The sequence below is a fragment of the Trachymyrmex cornetzi genome, unplaced genomic scaffold (assembly GCF_001594075.2).
Source record: "Trachymyrmex cornetzi isolate Tcor2-1 unplaced genomic scaffold, Tcor1.1 scaffold90, whole genome shotgun sequence".
NCBI classification, from domain to species: Eukaryota; Metazoa; Arthropoda; class Insecta; order Hymenoptera; family Formicidae; genus Trachymyrmex; species Trachymyrmex cornetzi.
This window is the reverse complement of record NW_017300245.1, coordinates 82308-102674: the sequence shown is the minus strand read 5'-3', so window position 1 is coordinate 102674 and position 20367 is coordinate 82308. Positions and strand designations below refer to the sequence as shown.

The following is a 20367-nucleotide window of genomic DNA, read 5'->3' as shown; positions in this document are numbered from 1 at the left end:
GGAGCCGTAACACACTACATTCATGCGAACCAAGCGATTACGTCAGGTTATTGTTCGAGACGGCTGATCTAGTTGACCGGCGGGATTGTCGTTTCATCCAGCACACTTAACCCATGAGGACATATGGGGACTCGTGAGTTCGCTGACATAAAGTGCTGGAGGAGTAGATATTTATGAAATTTAATGTACTTTTAATGAAATTTTATGAAAAGTACATTAAACTTCATAAATTTTCATGAAAAATACATTAAATTTTACGTACATGTACATAAATATACTTTTTAGTTACAAATACATTAAATTTAATGTAATGTCATGAAATTAAATTCAAATTAAATTCAATTATGTAACTTAAAAGTTAATGAAATTTAAGAACATTTTTAACAGTGTAGCTAAACGCTCGATTTTACAAATTGTCAATTCCGACAATTTATGTTTCCCCCGTTCGCTTGTAGCGACACGCGTGCATTAAGAACGCGGGCAGTTGCGCGTGGGGGAACTATATGAAAGGTGGAAATCTGTAAGACAGCATCGTTCTTCTTTACAACGTGAGTTGGCCAAAGAATTAACAATTTTTGTGGGTATCACGATTCCTGAGGAGGAATGCGGAATTCGTGAAATCGAATAATTTCAACGGTTTCTCGCCGCGGAAAATATCGCGGAAAATAGTTGTTTACAATTTTAGTTGCGGCGGAAATCCGTTATACGACGGTTGTGCGTTACTCTCCTCCTTAGGTCGTGAATCTTCATTCCGATTAAACATAATGTTTTACGAGCATTCGCAGTATTATCGACCAATTTTAAATTTGATAGCCGCCGCCGGTTCTCGAGGGGGGTATTGCATGGCTTGCAACACCGAGTATCGAAACGGTAGAGAGCATCGTTGCGCGAAAAAATGTCCACGATGTTACACGTTTCCGTCGTGCGAGGGTTCCGGCGCCGAGTTGGTTAGGTGCGATTCGTGTAATCGTACGTTCTTCGGAAATTCCTGTTTTAAGCATCATCGTGCGGGAAGATCTCCCGACGGAAAATCAGTCGCAAGCGTTTGCAAATCCGTTTGAATTTGCAACGACTGTGGATGCTTCGTAAAATCGAATCCGCGTCACGACTGTGACGTTATCTTTTGTAAAATTTGCCGCTCATTGCAAACTTCAAATCGTTCTTGTTACATACAGCCTCTTCGACGTAAAGTCACAGTCGAAGACCCCGGAGAGGGGACGAGTGCTGGGACAATGCGAGAAGAGAACCAAGTAAACGACACATACCGACGCTTTGCGTCGTGCAACAAATTTGTGAAACGTGGGCGGAAATACAAGAAATGTTGACACGATGTCGTTGGTGCGGTGTGCGTGAATTTGTTTTTCATCATGATCTGGTAAAAGAATTTGTAGATTTCGCAACGCGAAAATACGTCAAAATATTTTAACAAAATAATTTGTATCGCGCATAACACGAAAGCGTTTGACGCTCAATTCATCTTGAAATAAATTGATATGGAAAAGAAGAATTTCGATTGGTTGATTCCCTTATGCACTATACATTATGCGTTATGCAAGAATCTGTGCTGCGGCCATTATTGTGCCTTGCATTCCTTACAACTTAATTGAAGGATTGATTTTTGAAGGATCGATTCTTTACAGTCAATTTTTGGGCAAATCGATTTTAGAGTTTTTGATCTAGATCGATTCGAAAAATCGATTCTTTTGAGAAAATGGCCCATCTCTAATGTGGATGCGCCACGCGGCAGCGTGATGAGGTGACTATTCGGCCCGAATATGACGGCGTCCGACAGCGCGTCGCCGAGAACACATGGTGGATCCGTTGAATTTATGAAATAGAATTATACCTTGCTTGTTAGATTGTGTTGTTGGGTCCACAGCGGATCCGGTGGTCAAAGCTGTCCAGATGATCCATCCTTTTACTCATCTTACCTCACACCTTTATTCACAGGGGCCACGTGCAAAGAGGTTTGGAAGAGATTATTGGTTGGGAGTGCAATCTCACTCAAGTGTCTCATGAACATGTATATATTTAGTTACTTAAAATCAATGGTATTAAATTTACGATATTATTGCTTAACAGTTAGTTAACGTAATTTAATCTTACTGATTTTATAAATAGAACTTAATTCAATTCAGTCTCAATTCAGTCTTATTGACTCTATCGCGTTAGGAATTACAGGATGCTATCAATACTTAATTAACACTATTCAGTCTCTTATCGGTTCTAAGAATAGGAGTTATGTTCAATGCACTCAGACTTATGAATTCTATCGCTAAGAATTATAAAATACGATTACACGGAATGTAAATTGTTAGTTAATAACAAATTATACCCGTATTCATAATCAGACCTTGTACTTAAGGCTTCCTTAAATTTATCTTTAGATGCTCAATATCCAATGAAATAATTCGTAGAGTATCGGAAGATAAATTTAAGGAAGCCTTAAAACCTGACTATGAATACGGGCATTAGTCATACGGTTTGTTCGCGTCGCATGCTCCAACATGTTTCTACTTTCTCCAATTGTAGCTTCTACTCATTCAAACACGCTTGTTAGAGTAGGAGCTACGGTAGGAACATGTTGAAGCATGTTGAAGTATGCGACGCGAACAAACTTATAGATTCGCGAGAATTAGAGATTGTGTAAAATGTAAGCCCGCTGTTTCTGATATTTAACATTTATAGTGAATTTAACATTCATAGTGTATTTAACATTCATAGTGAGTGACGAAGGATTTAAGAATTGATAGGATTACAAAGGATTTACTCACAGCACGTGGCTTTACACAAGAGGACGACGCCATGAGGACTCGCACGCGTCGTACGTCCGCTCGATAGGAAGTTCGAGAATCGAAAGAGCGAAAGCTTCGTCTGCTCGTTCCCAAGAAAGTCGACGTCCTTCGCCCCACTCCTGCACGCACTTAGAGTCGGTTTACATGGCGGGGAACCCGTTTCTAGGTAATGCCACCCATGGCGATTGAGCTGCTTTCATGTGGAGGCGACACACGGCGTCACGTTATGCTTGTTATGGCTCCTGCACACAGCCAATCAACGTCTAGCTTGCTCGGAAGTATAGATATATAATTTCCACCACACGACAAAAGTTGAACTCATTTCAACTTTTGCCGCGCGGCGTAATATTACATCATTTCTAGAAGTTTTGCATGGTGAGGTCGACTAAAGAACACAGAATTATTGGTTAGTGCAACTTTCGCCGCGCGACAAACGTTGCCGCGTTCTGTGTGCAGGAGCCATTAGTGTGTTAGAGAAAAATATTCTGTGGCGAAAGGAAAGATGTCCCCAGTGTAGTTGGTGACTCGTTATAGCATATATGTTCTAGGCCGGTATTCATAGATCTTATATTCAAGATCGTCTTAAGTACGGTCTTAAGAAGTCATGAACCAATCAGAAGGCTGCATTAGCGTCTTAAGATATTACTTGAGACGGTCTTGAAATAAGATTTGACTATGAATACCAGCCCTTATCACTCCTTATTATTCCGTGGTTGGGGCCAAAGACATAGGTCGCGTTCAGCAGACTAAGGCTGCGTCCCCATGGAGAAAGAAACAGCGGAACGGAATGTGAACGGAATATTGATAGAAAAGAGATAGGATCATCCTGTCTCTTTTCTATCAACATTCCGTTCACATTCCGTTCCGCTGTTTCTTTCTCCATGGGGACGCAGCCTCAACTGTGTGGAGCAGATCCGTGAGCACTCGCTGTTGTTGATGTATTCTTCTAGATCATCCAATAGCAGCGAGCGCTATTGGATTCGCTCCACACAGTTGAGTCTGCTGAACGCGATCATAGAGAATGGACTGCGCGATCCATAATAAGAAAACAGAATTCCGATAAATTTTGCTTCGTATCATCGGAATCCTGTTTTCTAATTGGTTACAGAGCATTGTTATGACGCAAATCGGATGCAATGTGAATCCAACATAGTCTTTAGTTAAGGTACATGAATCCAAATTCCAACTGCGCCATCTTACCTGTGATCCAAGTCATCCAAGTGCTCTCTGGGTTAATTTGGAGCATGCAACGCGAACACACCTCTGATTATTATGCTGATTGTATGTGAGGTTAGACGCAGTTAGGTGGGTTAAACGAGCCATGTGCCATTCAATGTGAATAAGTTTAATGTTGGTTGATACCGGCGTTTTCGCAAAATGACACAAGTAGCGCAGGAGGATAACGAATTAAAGAGATTGCTCAATAATCCAGCCAAGAATGCTAGCGAAGATGGATCCATGGCACCACCATTGTCGGTAGGTTATTAAATGTTAGATTTTACGTGCATTTTCTAAAATAATGTAAACTTTATTTGTAGACTAACGTGCCGAGACCAAGCACGTCGCAAAGTGCCAACCCGCAATCGACGATGATTCCGATAACACCAGTTAATAGCACGAAAGAAGTTCCAGAGCCTTGTTTACAGTAGGTCTTGAGTCACGTAATTATTTGCATTGTGTATAAATATCTACTTACTGTTGTACTATTATGCTGATTATACAATAAGTTGGTAGTTGATAAGTCTTATCGATGAAGTTTACCAATAGCCAACTTGTATGACTAATGCTGATTGGTTAACTTTACTAAGGGCCTCTTTTACCAACTTTTGATTAAATTAATCTACAATTAACTCATAAAAGTACTAACAGCAATTTAATATATCAGAACGTCTCTCTCTCTTCCTCTTCTGTGCTTAGTTCCCATGTTGGGAATCATGGTAATTGAGTTAACCATCGATTAGCATTAATCAGGATTGGTGAAAGAGACTGTAAGATGAAGATCTGATTGTACTAATGTTACTTGGGCTTTAAACAAGACTTAAAACTCTCTCTATCTTGTTTTAAAGTGAAAGAGAGACAGAGTTTTAAGCTGCTTAAAGTCAAAGTAACATTGATGCAACTGGACCTAAGACTTCCAACTACCAACTCATTGTAGAATCAGTATCAGATATGTGTAGGATGTAATATCTTTCATTAGTGTCTACATTATTTTTACAGAAATGTAGTCTCTACAGTTAACTTGCAAACAGAACTGAAACTTATGTACATTAATGTAAGAACTAGAAATTCTGAATACAACCCAGCTAGGTTTACCGGATTAATAATGAGGATACAGAATCCTAGAGCAACAGCGCTGATCTTTGGCTCCGGTAAATTAGTATGTACTGGCGCGAGAAGCGAACAAGATTCGTTTTTGGCGGCAAAGAAATTTGCCAGAATAATTCAGAAACTTGGATTCCCTGTAAGCAATATCACATGCCTAGAGATCTCGAGAGAGTTTTTACTTAATATACAGTGCTTTTATTTTTTTTCTAGGTTAAGTTTTCCAGTTTTAAAATACAAAATATAGTTGCAACATGTGATTTGAAATTCCCAATTAAGTTGGAGCTTCTATATCAATCTCACAGTCAATTTTCTAGTTATGAACCAGAGTTATATCCTGGTCTGACATACAGATTGTATTTACCTAGAGTTGTATTACTAATATTTGTAAATGGTAAAGTTGTGTTAACAGGTATGTTTTAATATTGTAAAACGTAAGATTTTTGCAGATATTACAGCAAGCAGACAGCTAAATAATTATTGAATGTATTTATTTGATAACTTTTAGGAGCAAAAAATAGGACTGAGTTACAAGATGCATTAAATATTATATATCCGACATTAAAGATGTATAGAAAACAATAATATTACTTATTTACAAAATAAATGTCAAATAAAATGACAAGAAACATATAAATATAAAAATTAATTATATAATGGTAAATTATTCCTCTATAATAACTGATTTTAGAATTTTACAAAGAGAAAAGCTTTACCTTCTATTTTTATATATCTTTATAATACATAATTGCAGTATTAATATTTCGTGTTAATTTTATTATTTTATATTGATGTATACTGTGTAATTTATCATTATAATTATATTAAAGAATACCTTAATTATTTTATAGATTTCTGTATAACATATAACGTAATTGTATTTATTTCATACGCGCGCGCGCGCAGACACACACACACACACACACACACACACACACACACACACACACACACATGTAAAATAAAGAAAAAATTAATTTACAAGAGACATTTGTATCTTAGTAATAATTAGTATAATTAAATGGTTATGATTAAAAACCACATGTTTATTGTTTATTGTTAAAGTATATATTTCAGACGTTTTGCATGATGAAAATAAATATTTTCTGATATACTATATATTAAAATAAAATATAATTGACAAACAATTATATTCGTAGTGTATACAATTTATATAATATTTTACTATATCAGAATTATTATAAATATACATACATCGATAAATATACATACATCTATGATAGATTTCTCTTTAACTTTATGAAAAATTGGAATATCTGTATCTGGATATGTAAAGTTTAATGGAATGTTCAATCGCTTTTAAAAAATACAAAGTATTTTCTAAATATTGCAAAATACAGAATTTTGCAATCTTACAAAACTCATATACATTTTTGTAAATTGAAACAATATTAATATATTCAAACATTATTTTATAAACTAAATAATCTCAACTATTATAGACACTTTATAATATTATAGAACGTACATGTATATAATTATATGTATCTGGCGAGAGCTATGAAAAAAAGATACTTTAATATACCCGCTGATAAACAGCCGTGGTCCATTTAAGAACTTTGTCCGTGCATCATCAGATTTGGAAACGTTACAACATTTCTCAATACTTGACGCTTTAACGCTGCGTAAATGCGTGTGTTTATTTGTTATTATTATTATTATTAGGCGGAGCCTAGTTATACATCTAATAGTATCTGAATCTAAAGTTTCTTTTCGATCGATTTAAACTTTAATCAATGAAGTTTGTATTATATATACTCTTATGTTCATGTTCCAATTTTCTCTCGAGTTCGTTTTTGCAGTCTTTAATCGATCACGTGTATACCTTTCTTTGCAGCTATGGGCAATTTTTCTCCTTGAAAGAACGGATTTTCTTCCTGAAAGAGGATTAATACTTTTAATTTCAGTATTTTATACGGTTTAATTTTATTTATAAGTTCTCTCTCAAATGTTCTTTTTCTATGAAAAAAGGGTAAAATGTAGATTAATTCTTGTAATTTTGATTGCGTAAAAAAATTTTATAAAACATATTTTGTACGATGATTGTATATTTCAATTACCTGAAATTGTTCGATAATTTGATTGAGATCGGAATTCGAAATATGCATGTTCGATAAACTGTTACTGTTTCCAGAATCGTTGGAGCATTCTAACATATGTTCTGTGTCGCACATACAGTCCTGAGCACTTTGATAGTCGCGGCTAAACGCTGCCGTGTTTTCGAAATTGGTGAGGCAATTATTTTCACCTGTAAAAGTAGGAATAAATTTTAAATTATACGTCGAATATATAAAATTGTTTTCAAATTAAAAAAAATATTTGATGATTAAAAATAAAAAGTATATCTATTCTTGACACGTTTTCACCACAAGTAGGATCGTTTGAACGTTGTTATTAGGGCTCCTATAGACGAGCGACTTTGTAGTGTCACAATCGAAAGCGCCGACCTGTTCATACGGAGCTGTTTGTTACAAAAAAGTGTCGCGAATATGTTCATATACCACTTTGTGATGCGACAAGAAGCATTGCGAATGCGTTCAGATGCGAGCAACGCTTCTTGTGCCACAAAGCAGCCCATATGAACATATTCGCGACACTTTTCTGTAGCGCCACCACGAATAGCTCCGTATAAATGGGTCGGCGCTTTCGATTGTGATGCTATAAACTCGCTCTGTAGGAGCCCTTAAAGGCAAGAGAAAAAATACTTGAACAAATCCGAAAAGTAAGATAGATTATATAAAAGAAGATTATACGAAAGAAATGTTTTTTTGTAACGACTCTATTATTTCTTAATTAGATTATATTGTTGAATTTTATTTACTCACTCGTGTATCCAACTGGACAAGGATTCGGAGGAGTACAGTAAGCCGGTAAAGGATTTTCCGCCTTCTCGTCCTTGAGTCCTTTCAGACTAAATTGAATTCTATGTCTATTATAGCCCTTGTCGTTATTATTTTTATTATTGTCGAACCGTTGGTGACTCCAGAGCGTACTGTGCTGTAAATACTCCTGATCTCGTATACTTGGATTCGGGTTCAAAGTGTCCATGCTATCGTAATCGGCCGGCAATTCCATGGGCAATTCCTTGGCTTTCTCCTCCTGATATTCCAAGTACGAATCGGGCGCACTCACAAATTCATTTCCCACTTGATCGATCAATTCTTGCAAAAAGTTGTCGGTCCATAAATCCTCCTCCTGAATACATCCAAATAGTGGATTACATGCTCTTTTGACATCCTGCAAAAAACGGATGAATTAAAAAGAATAAGCAGGAATTTACTTTGCGATGATACGTACTATCTTCGAAATCAATAATTGTCTTTGAAATTGCTTAATTCTTTTCTACACATTTATCTTTTTCCACTTATATTTATTTGTTTCAATTCCTGTGAGGAATAAACAATACATTATAAACCGAGAAAAAGTTTTTTCAAAAAATTAGTTACATTTTCTTCTAATTAAAATGCAAACATAAGCTGACATGATCTTTGTGATGTCTATATGTACCAGGATTGAAGGAGAAAAAGTGAACTTTCAGAAACTTTTAAATCAATTCCTGATTTCGAAGATTAAATATTCCATTTCGCAGAAGAAAATTCCTCTCGATTCATTTTAATTCATCTACTTTTTACACTTGTAAAGCTGTTGATTTTCATAATTACCTTCATTAAAGGCAAGTAAATATTCGACCGTGCAGCAACAGCAATCAAAAGGAGCAGAATGCAGTAGAGCATGATAATCAATGCGTGCATCTGCAGAATAACACAAAAGGTTTTTTTTACAATTTGTCATTTATTTTTTCACTACAATATTCTAGTAAGCAAAATATTAGCAATTTGTTAGCAGTTTGCCTATATAGTAAATACAAGATACAAGCGAAATTGTGCGGCAGATTGACATCAGCTACGTCCATAAGCTCGTATTCTGCCAACAGAATCTGTCGACATAATTTTATTGCAAATTGGCTTTAGAAACCAAGCAGAATTTATTACCATTTCGTAATTATTATTTAAATAATATGTTCTATGTTTAGATAATTACAAAATGACATTTTATTCAATTTCTGCTAATAGATTCTATCTTATTTTGCTAGCAGATTTCTGTCGACACTCTGCTGATAATTTTTTGACAAAAAACAAATACTTAGCAACATCTATTATTGACGAATTTGTCTATTTGAGATACAAATCATAAAAAATTTGATAATCCTCTAAAAAATTTATTAACATCTTGTATAAAGAAAGAGTTATTATAAAAAAAAATACATCAATATATTATAACAATAATTAAAACAACATAGCTTTTTTTTAATTAAACGAATTCTCATAAAAATTTTCATAATTTAGATTTTCTCAGAGTATATTTGCGAATCGTTTAATTATGTTTTAAAATCAGTGGAATTTCAATTTTCCGCGAGTGTAACGTGTAACTCACCATAATCAGCGACAAATGGTACGTTACGGAGAAAATCGACGACGTAGACCGAATATCCTCGAGAAGAGGTATCACACACCTGCAGTTTTTCGCTGCACACACGCTTTTCCTTTCCTCGTCGTCGTCATCGACGGCCGCGATCGCCGTCGTTGTCGCAACGAGCGCCGTTCGCGGTCTTAGCGAGTACCAGAGTATTGATTTGCCTTTTTCCATTATTTCACCCTTTATGATCCTGTTCCGACAACGTGCCCGTTCGCCCACCATCCTCGTCGTTCAACCCACATTCGTAAAATCGAGCCACTATTAAAGGTCATTCGACGGAGCTGCCATGCCGTGACCAATATGCGACTAATAGTTGAGAATGGTGGAATCTTTTCGGTAAAAATAGATAAATGTAGACTAATGACTATAAGACTTTCGATGTTTTGAACTATACCGAAACGCGTATTAAATTTTACTTAAAAAAATAAGTTAGAAAAAATGAAAATAATAGTTTCATTGTTTCATATTAAATTAAATATCTTTATTAATCAATTAAGCAACAATTCCATATACACTTAACAATTACATATACAATCTCTTTAAGATCTGTAATTATTCCAAAATATTTAAATTGACATCGTTTAATAATTAAATTAAATTTTAAAAATATAAATTTAAGAGGTATAAAGGTCATTCAATTAATGTGCTAATTGCATTGACTGTATATTCTTTTATTATTTTCTCTTATTAACAGATATTATTCGATATTATAGTATTGTTTGAATTTGCACGCACTTTAAAAACGCATTTAATCTCACAACTTATACAATGATCTTCGTAATTTTTCTTAACACTGAATTATCCAATTACTTTAGATAACTGTATATCGATTATTTGCTTATCTAAATTGCATTCATAAGCAACGGTTGCCTACAAATGTGATTTGTGTGCAGGACACGTCGTTTGGATAACGATATTAAAGCCAGCTCGTATATCTCAAAGTCCTGTCGAGAGGCTATAAAGTATCTAAAGTACGAGGTCGATTTGTTTCGCGAACACGAAGCTCGAGAGTTAACATCATAAAAATGTAATTTCTTTTTGCTATGACGCTCTCCAAGACGTGAATAATTTTATTTCCTGCCTACATTGCACGTTTTCACATATACACACATATTAATCATTACAATATTATTACGCAAAGTAAAAAATATTTTCTTAATGTATATTGTTGTATTAAAATGTATTTAAAAGAAAATAATAAAATTTGAAATATAAATAATAAAGTTTACAAAAAATTATTTATAGACTTTCTATATTTTAGAATTATTATAATTCTTTTTCCTACAATTTATCGTTTTGTGACGTAAAAGTAATCCGCGCATAAAATCGACGGAAATAAAAAATCCAAATTTGGTAAAAGTTTGATGAAGTAGCATAGTGGTGGTTGTTTGTCAAGCCGGTACTTTCATTAAGCGTACCCGTTACAGGAGGGTTAAAATAGAAAGTGTAGTAGCGTAGGGATGAAAGATCAAAAGATTCTTCCCCCTTGTTATGATCGTATATAAACCGTCCATTAGTTGTTGTCGTGCATTGCGTTTCAGCAACTCAATTTACAGAATCAAATTCTCGTTTCGTCTTCATCTCACCACGCTAAGATTGATTACGATTTATCACATTAATGATTCATAACAGTTTAAAATTGTTTTTTGTAATACTGTTTTAGATATTTTAATAATATTACTATTCTTTATATAATATGTAATTAGTTATAAAATGATATCTTTTGAAACGTGAGAAGATATACAGAAAGTCAATTACTTTATCTATTTATATTGATTGAAAATTTCTTCTTTATATAAAATTATTTAAAAAATAGAAAGTTCAAATAATTTTTTACCTGCTATATGTATACGTAAAAAGTATTTTTCTCATCCTCTCTATTATATATTTATATAATTAAAAGTAAAATCCTTTTCAAATTTATGTTAGTTTATATGTAATACAATATTATTTAGAAGCAGTGAGCAAATATATCGCAACAATTTATTCGATATGTTCCCAAGGGAAGGAGTATCAGAACATTCTTGAAGCTCGTAGTGATTTTCCAGCGCAGCATCCATCCGGCTTGTCTTATAATTCCCCGTTCGAATAAAAGTCCTCGTGTCTATAGTCGGCTTTCGATGCCAAAGATTCCTTCGCGCGTAAACTGGATTACTTCCACATTAAACAGCATTCGACATAAACCAGAGAATGCCCTGACATCCATCGTCAGACAAGTTGAATCTATTTCTTTTTATGTATGATATAACGCTGTTCTATGCATTACGAAATTGATAATGTAATTGGAAGTAGAATTATATCAAACGATCAAACACGTTTATCGTTGGCACGATATTTTATAGTTACGATCAATCAATGATGGAGATTCCTATATCCGTTATGCTTTTTGATATTCTTTCGATACAGAGATATTGCACGATGTGTTTAGATTTCCGGATATATTAATTCCGATATTACATATCCAATATTATTTACCATGGGATAAAAATGTTGCTCGAAATAATCGCGATAGTAAATTGATATTAATTTTACATATCTTGAGTGAGAATTATAGCAGCATCACATGAATTTGTTACTATTATATTCACACTAATTTTTAAAATCAACGCAAAAATTAATAATATAATCAGAGTGATGGCTGAAAAAGATGTATGAGATGAATCATAATTGCTGCTTTAAGAAGAGAGCTTACTTAGAGAAATTACAATTTTACGGATATTTATTACGTCGTTAACGGAGTCGTATATATTTAATTAAACTGATATAAAAAAATATTTTTAAACGATTGATTGTTTATAATTACATAAATTGAATGAATGAATGCGAAATTGTCAGTTGCATTAAGAGCCGTATAGATAAAAATACTATTTTTATATAAATAAATAAATGAAATAAGTAAAAAGATAGATACGTAAATATTATATTAATATTTAAATATTGTATTAATAATTAAGTGCTGTTATAATAAAATTTGGTATCATCAATTCTGCCGAACGGAAGGGATGAATGTTCCGGGATATATCTGAGGGATTTCTCTGTCGGCGGTAGAGGCGGTGTGCTGCGTGCGTAGTCAGCGTGGAGCTGTTACGCTCAGTGTCTCGGCACGGCGTCACAAGTATTGATCTCGTAGAGAGCCACTACGTGAATGGGTTATGGCTGTCTCGTACTATTCCGCAGATTTTCGTACAATTCTCTCTTCGTCACACGCGTTCACCATCTCCTCGTGATCTCGATTTCCCTCTTAGCCGAAAGCTTTTTGTATTTCGCTGCTCTCGTCACGGCACGATATCCTCGCGTGTTACTTTGCAATGATATCACGTATAACGCAGACACTGTACTTATATTTGTCGTACATATTACAGATATTGGTTTCAGCTTGCGTATGAAAGTACAAATAACTCTCTTTTTATTTTACGTAAAAAAAGTGGTACTAAAGAGTACAGGCTCATTTTGATGAAGAATACGATTTTGCTCATCTGAAAAGATAATATTTTTCTTCTTGTCAAAAAAACGTGTTCGCGCGACAGGATATAAAATTAATTTTGTAATTATTATAAAAAGGAAAAGAGATTTTGTAACTTCTTGTATATATATATATATATATATATATATATATATATAGGGAATAGAGATTTTCTAATTATTTTAGAGAGTTACAGTTTATCTGTAATATTTCAATTAATCAATAAATTAACTTGATGCATTTTTACATAATTTTTTCTTACTCTTTACGCATCTGTCTAAAGGTATTATATGTCATTTTTAATATAATGCATTAACATATCTAGCGAGTCCTACATTTTGGCGTCGCAATGGCAATGGAGATAATAAAGTTAAGTAGTTTAAATGAAAGCAGTACATAATAAATTGTTCTCGTATAATATTGCGTTGTCAGTAGTTTTAGTATAATTGCGCATCTATAATAAGCGTATCTACAAGCCGGCATCATTATATGGTATTAATAAGTACGAAATACCTTGCTTATTATACAAGAAAGAATATTAGTCATATTTTTATGAATGTAAAGCCGTGAATATAGGAAATACAGTTAATTGATTTAATCTTTAATTGTATCCATCTTCAAGAAGAAAAGTAACATTGTCTGTGCATTTCTAGGTTGTATACGTTGTTAAATATTTGGAATGTTTATTCAAAGAATGATAGATTGTTTGATACGCACATAAAATTGTTATATTTTTTTTTAATATATATAAATTGTATTTTTCTCTGTTTCTTTCTTTTTCTCTTTTTTACTAATTAATTTTATCATGAAAAAGAATCAATTGTACACGTCTAGGAATGAGCAGGTATTACCGGTAATAAAAAACATATATTATACATTTCTTTATTTCCTAAATTATTTAATTTAATATTCACTAAATGCAAAATATAAAGTGCAATTTTATTTGTACGTAAAATTGTAAAAGAATAATTTTTTTGCTACATTACACAAGTAATACGATTTATATCATTTAAAAAATATAGTTGACTTCTCTTCATAACGCCCAGTCTATATTTTAGACAAAACCATGTGATTGTGCGAGCCAAGATATAGTATTCAATTTAAAGAAATATGATCCCTATTTCGACAAAATTCGAGCACTTTTTGTGCCTAGTCTGGAATATAGATTCCAGTCCTTGTTGGAGGCGTTCGTGTATAACTCAAATTCTCGATGGGCTAAGCAGTTTCCATGTTTCAAGAAATTCGTTGATATGATAATTATGTGGAAGGATTTTCTGAACAGAGTCGTTGAATATGATATCAGCACGATAGAAGAAATTATGAAAAATACTGTCAAATGCACGATAAAGGATGATTTGATCACCTGTTTTCTGGATTCTGTCATTTTGCATCATAGATTGAAAAAAGTTTGCCGGGAGTTAGATACATTGGACATCGAAGACAATATTTTAAAAAACTTGAATATGTGGAATTTTGTCAACGAGCAAGGCTATTTAGATCGCAATTGCTTCATGTATGTTATTATGTATATGTATATAAAAAAAAAATATTTTTTCACTAAAAATGGAATATTTCAAGTATCGATGGTTGAATAAAATTTATCAAATTAACATATCTTAACTTTAATAAAATATCATTCCTTTATTAATGTTTATTGAAGATTTACTTATCGATTACCACTTAAAATTATACTAAATTTTATTTACTAGGAATTCCAATACTACTGTTTCAATGGATTGTAACATGAATTTAAATACAGTACCTTACAATACAAAACGATCAATCAAGTGTAAAAAAACTGTCAAACCATTAGCAAAAAAGATTTATGATAGAAGTACGGAACACATACAATCAACGACGTCAAAATATCAAAATTTTCTGCAACATAAAGAAGATAATTCCAATTATTATTCTACTTGCGTTGCAACTGGATCAATTAGGCAAAATGTTGATTATAGTACTGATAAAATAAATAAATCTTTTAATGAGAAATCGTGCAATACCGAATCAAAGAAGATACGGAATAATTTGAAATTGAAAATAATTATTCATAAAGTACAAATAGAAGATCATGAATATTCGACGTTCTCGAGCGTTAATATCACTCGCTTACCTTTACCTTGTAAACCGAGCAATTTAATTAGACGAATTTTTGAAGCTAATCCATCTTTAACCGAATCTTGCTTGATAGTGATGAAGCGAAAGTTCGAAGATAGCATGTATAATGTTTGCTCGTGTCTCAATAGTGTTATAGAAAAATTAAATATCAAGTTGACAAAAACGCTATGTCTTAATTGCGAAATATATTTTGAATATATCAGTTTCAAATTAAAAGCCCCCAATATAAAAAAATATCTTTTCGTTGCAAGAGTACCGATTTGCCAGAGTGTTCATAAATGTATGGCTCAAGAAGATTTCTCTATTTTGTCTTCAAAGTCAAGTACTGAACTTAACAAATTAAAATGTTTTACACAATGTACAGATAATTGTACGAATTTCAATGGTGCACATGTCGATACACACGAAAAAGCTGAAAAGCTCGACACGTGCTATTCACAATCAGATGAAGCAGATCAAAGCTTTATAAAAAACACAGCGATAGATACAGCGCAAAATAAAACAGAAAATAATAATGAAAATAGTTCGAGATATGTTCAAAATTTTGTAAATTTCTCTTGTAATGATCCTTGCAAAGATAATGTTGAAGAAATATATAATATGACGTCATGCGTTGATAATTCTGTTGAAAGAAATCGAGAATACTGCACAATTTTAAATTCAATGGATATCAATTATGACGATGATGTAAAAAAGTGTAGAAAAGAGGTTCTCGAATCGAATAATTTAATTATAAGAAATGATATATTCACGCAATTAGTAAATAATGCAAACTGCACATGTTCATTATACGAAAACTTTATAGAAACAAACAATGAAATTGAAGACATTTTTAGTAACAAAGATTTGGACAGTTTCTCACAGACCACAGGCACTAACGAATGCGATTGTTTGTCGAATAAAAAACCAAATTTAGAAAACGAAATTTGTAACAATTATAATGAATGCGGTAATACATTATTAGTACAAAATTCTGAATATAATAATGCAAATTGTACATGTATATCATACGAAAATTTTATCGAAACAAACAGTGAAATTGAAGATACTTTTAATAAAATAAAGACAAACAAAGATTTGGACAATTTTTCGCAAACCACAGGCATCAGCGAACACGATTGTTTGTTGAACAAAAAATCGAATTCAAAAATCGAATTGGAAAATGAAATTTGTACAAATACTACTAGATGTAGTATTACATCATTCGTACAAAATTCAGAGTATGATAAACAATTAGTAGAATTAAATTATAATCGTTTCTCGAACAATATTAATAGAATCGATAAACACTTCGATACAGAAGAAAATGATAGCTTATTAAATTCGGCAAAAGTAGAAATTGGATGTAACTCATGTTGTTCTTGTCGATGCAATGATTTTATAGATATGACAGTCACCGATGATATTTTAAGAAAAAATATTTGTGCTTTTGAAACATCTCAAAATAATATTGATGCAATAACAGCTCGAAGTACGGATTATTCTAAGATAGTGCAGGTATCGTCCAGAAGCAACAATGTCGATTCGCTAACAATGTCGATTCAAATGCCTAGATCAAAGATATTATCGAAAGAAATCAATGTAGATACATTTTATCCACAATCAATTTGGTTGACATCTGAAAATGATAAAAATATACCTATCAAGGAAACAAGCGATGGATGCAATAAAATAGCAAATCTTTCTACGCATACTTTAATTGTTTCTAAAAAAAGAAATCAATTTTTTCCTGATATAAATAAGGAAATGTTAGATGTAAAAGATGGAACGCAAAATTTTGTTATATCACCAGAAAGATTTTCCGTGTCGAAAGGAAGATTCCGATCCAATGGAGATTCAAGAAGTTCCGATATCTCGACAGGAGAATATCTACGTTCAAAAAATCACTCGATATCCAATGCATCGCTATATTGTCGTTCGTTCGTAACGACAAGTGAATTTGCGATGAGCGATAGGCGAGATAAATTTCAAAAATCAATGTTTTGCGGACGCAGGTGCATGACATCAGTGAACGGTATTCATAACATAACTTCGACAACAATCAAACACAGAACAGCATCTCGTAGATACCCAAATAATTATTCCAGGGAAATACGACCACAAGTGGTACTCGCGATAACAAAGTTTCGTAATTCCATCGACAAATCTATCGATAGAATAAGACGTTTGATTCGTGAAAAGCTGAAAAGAATATTGTTTAACAATAAAATAAGATATAATAATAAAATAACTAAAACTTTTTGGAAAACTAAAGAATCTTCTGAAGATACCAGAAAGAAAGAGACAAGTGACAAATGTGTAAGACAGAAATACTTCTAAATAGAAATATTTTATTTATATATATATAAAATTAAAATTTGATTCTTCTTATATTAATGTTTGAATTTAATATTTTTTAATTGTTTCTGGCTTGGTGGAAATTAAAAATCTACAACTATAATTTCTAAAATGAGCTTTTCTTCAATTTATTATCTATTTTTTGTAGGATCACAGCATAACTTCATGCTCAACTTATGATTGCTGCAAGCGAAACTATACCACATCTTCTTGTAAATCTTCAAATGTGATTTTATCAATCAATAAGACAAAGGAAAAAAAAAGATGTGAAGAAAACATAAAGTTTTGTGATCACAGATTGAAAAATGATGACAATAAGGCCTTATTAAGTTTTCGTTCGAGTAAACCTTCTCTGCAGTGGTCTCACGATTTGTTAACTTCTACAACTGAAGACATAGAAAAGCAAAAATTAAATAGAAATAATCGAATACGATATGACAAAAAGAAAGAAATTGGCAACATTATGAATTACATCAGAAACTCTCATCGATACGACTCGAAAAATTCGGAAACAAGTATAACAATTTCTTTGCAATCGACCAAAGCGTTTCTTACGGAGAGTGATTCGAAATATTTTGGACATACCACATATAAACAGCAAGAAAAGACATATGATAATAAGCGAATTCCTAAGCAAATGCATAACCAAGATCATCGTGAAAAAGACCAAATGCGATGCGAGTATGAACAATGCAGGACCAGAAACAAATATCGAGATATACCAATTAAATATTTTAACGTCAATAGCAATGAATCTTTTAAAACATCGTTATCACATTCTTGGAGGAAAAATACTAGAAATACACATAAACAACTTTACGATATATCGGAACTAAACAAAGTAAAGAAAATTGCATGTTCATGTTCAAGAAAGAATAAACAAATATTTGAGAAAGATATATCCGATCATTCCAATGATAGTTTACGATCTAACGCTAATCTACGCAAGAGACATGCCTTCGCGATTTTAACTGATGCCTGCAATGATTACATAGACGACCTCGATTTAGATTTCAAGTTGAGATTGTTGCGATATGTAGAATTATGCAAAAGCATCAAACATTCGTTGATAAGGACGTTACAACCGGACGATACTTATGAAATTAGCACGGTATCAATTTCTGGTAGCGATTTGTGAAAGTTTGATGTACATATTATGATGTTGTTTTAAATTAATATCGCGAAACGCTATAAAATAATAGCGTTAATATGTCACATAATAACGCTTTTAATGTTGATACCTCTTTAATCATAATAATAACATCCTTAAAGTTATTTTCTTATCCTAAAGGAATTTTCTTTGTTTAATGTTGTTTTTCATAAATTTATTTTTATATAAATTAAAAATTATAATAGCACTCGAGATACTAAATGTATTAAATATATTAATGTATACCCTAAAACAAAAGTATTGTATAACAATTACAAAATACAAAAAACTGTCTTATGTCACTATATGACAAATTCGTTTTACATGACTTGTATCTTAAACATGGCAATGATATAAATGGCGAGAGATATATTGCTCAATATTTTAAATAAAAATTTTGCATTGTTGATTATTTTGTACAGTTTAAAAAGAATTAAAATAAATTGAGAACGTTAAAATTAACGTTTTCATCACGTGAAAAAATTTAGAAAGTTTTCACTTGGTAAAATCACCACGAACGATAAACTTGCCGACAAATCTATTCCATTTTATGGATTAAGTGTTCTCACAGACGTTTGTTGGTATGTCAGAATGATAGTGAAATCCAAGTTATTTAGAGCGTCCGACTTCGAAGAGAAGATAAAGTATACCCCAACCATTGAGAACAGCAGCATCCATTCCTCTGGGCAGATCGATATTTCCTGGCAGCCACCGCACCGGAAAGGGTCTCTACCCTCGATTGCTCTGTTTGTAACAATGCAAGTTGGCTACCGAATCTGAGGGAAGAATTTTCGATATATTTATTTCTTAATCGTTAACATATTATCATAAAAAATTTGATTAAAAGTAACTGAAATCTTAGATATAGTGAAACGTATCTTAATATCTGCTTATACTGACAAAATTTTGAGAGTTTCGTTATTTATATCAATCAATTATGATATCAACTTTAACAAAGAAATTTCATTGCTATTTTAAATTTGTAAGTTTTATTTACAACTTTAGATAGCACAATTAATTAAAGAGATAAGGAATATGTCGCAAAAACTCCAATTTTATTATATGTAATTGTAATATTTAGTTAGTAAGAAAATCTTTATCTTCAATCGTTGTAATTCAAAAATTTAAGGATAAAGTTAAATCTACATTAGCTAAAGAAATTAAAATTAAAATCATAAACTTTCCGGATGTTAGTTTTAATACAGTTAAATTAAAAAAAATATCATCTTTTCACATAATTTCCTATAAACTTTAAAAAATTATAAACATATATTTTGAGCTTTTAAAATAAACAACAAAATTTATTAATATTTAATAAAAATATCGCAACTCTGTATAAGAGAATTTATCCTTTTACATATTAAAAAATCAATTGAGAAACTAGTCGCAACTAATCAATTTACTCAAATACTTGCCCTTTAAGAGAACGATTCCTTAAATAACATAACGGAATCTCAGCATACCGATAACGCGTATGTTAATACATCCGATTAATCAATCTTAACGCCGTTACGATCATTTCTTTTCTGTGCGTGCCGTTTTGTGTTGCAAAACTTTCGGCCGGGGTGCATAGGAAGCTCCGCCTGGGGTCGATCTAAAGGGGGTTGCAACTGCTGATGATTGGCTAGTGATATCGATGCGTCGTTCCTGATGAACCAATCGCCTCGCTGCGTCGAGACGCGCTG

General features: G+C 32.5%; 3 protein-coding genes across 4 annotated transcripts; 2 read left to right on the top strand and 1 right to left on the bottom strand.

Annotated features, from left to right (window-relative positions):
• The first annotated feature begins 3965 nt into the window (after positions 1–3965).
• On the top strand, positions 3966–5702 carry Trf (TATA-box binding protein-related factor). Its single transcript, XM_018520363.1, has 5 exons — positions 3966–4271; positions 4334–4440; positions 5013–5256; positions 5331–5529; positions 5626–5702. The coding sequence occupies exons 1-5, from the start codon at positions 4173–4175 to the stop codon at positions 5700–5702; spliced, it is 726 nt and encodes a 241-aa protein (XP_018375865.1). The 5' UTR covers positions 3966–4172.
• A 909-nt stretch (positions 5703–6611) lies between these two features.
• On the bottom strand, positions 6612–9712 carry 7B2 (Secretogranin_V domain-containing protein 7B2). 2 transcript variants are annotated; one of them, XM_018520362.1, is made up of 5 exons: positions 9573–9712; positions 8801–8890; positions 7964–8375; positions 7199–7386; positions 6612–7015 (listed from the first exon to the last, which is right to left on the bottom strand). In XM_018520362.1, the coding sequence occupies exons 1-5, from the start codon at positions 9573–9575 to the stop codon at positions 6944–6946; spliced, it is 765 nt and encodes a 254-aa protein (XP_018375864.1). In that variant the 5' UTR covers positions 9576–9712; the 3' UTR covers positions 6612–6943. The 2 variants fall into 2 exon arrangements, with proteins under 2 accessions (XP_018375864.1, XP_018375863.1); XM_018520361.1 differs by having other exon boundaries at positions 7964–8333; positions 9573–9705.
• Positions 9713–13736: 4024 nt separating this feature from the next.
• On the top strand, positions 13737–18751 carry LOC108769376 (putative uncharacterized protein DDB_G0282133). Its single transcript, XM_018520320.1, has 4 exons — positions 13737–13930; positions 14136–14590; positions 14787–17493; positions 17681–18751. Exons 1-4 carry the CDS (start codon positions 13883–13885, stop codon positions 18668–18670), a joined length of 4200 nt encoding a protein of 1399 aa, XP_018375822.1. The 5' UTR covers positions 13737–13882; the 3' UTR covers positions 18671–18751.
• Positions 18752–20367: the final 1616 nt, after the last annotated feature.

Coding starts and splice junctions, on each gene's coding strand:
- Trf (XM_018520363.1), top strand. CDS start 4,173: ATGACACAAGTAGCGCAGGAGGATAACGAATTAAAGAGATTGCTCAAT. Junction 4,441..5,012: donor GTTCCAGAGCCTTGTTTACA/GTAGGTCTTGAG, acceptor TTATTTTTACAG/AAATGTAGTCTCTACAGTTA. Junction 5,530..5,625: donor TGGTAAAGTTGTGTTAACAG/GTATGTTTTAAT, acceptor GATAACTTTTAG/GAGCAAAAAATAGGACTGAG.
- 7B2 (XM_018520362.1), bottom strand. Junction 8,376..8,800: donor TTTACTTGCCTTTAATGAAG/GTAATTATGAAA, acceptor CGTTTTTTGCAG/GATGTCAAAAGAGCATGTAA. Junction 7,387..7,963: donor TTGTCCAGTTGGATACACGA/GTGAGTAAATAA, acceptor CTACTTTTACAG/GTGAAAATAATTGCCTCACC.
- LOC108769376 (XM_018520320.1), top strand. CDS start 13,883: ATGAAAAAGAATCAATTGTACACGTCTAGGAATGAGCAGGTATTACCG. Junction 13,931..14,135: donor GGAATGAGCAGGTATTACCG/GTAATAAAAAAC, acceptor TCTATATTTTAG/ACAAAACCATGTGATTGTGC. Junction 14,591..14,786: donor TTAGATCGCAATTGCTTCAT/GTATGTTATTAT, acceptor TTTATTTACTAG/GAATTCCAATACTACTGTTT.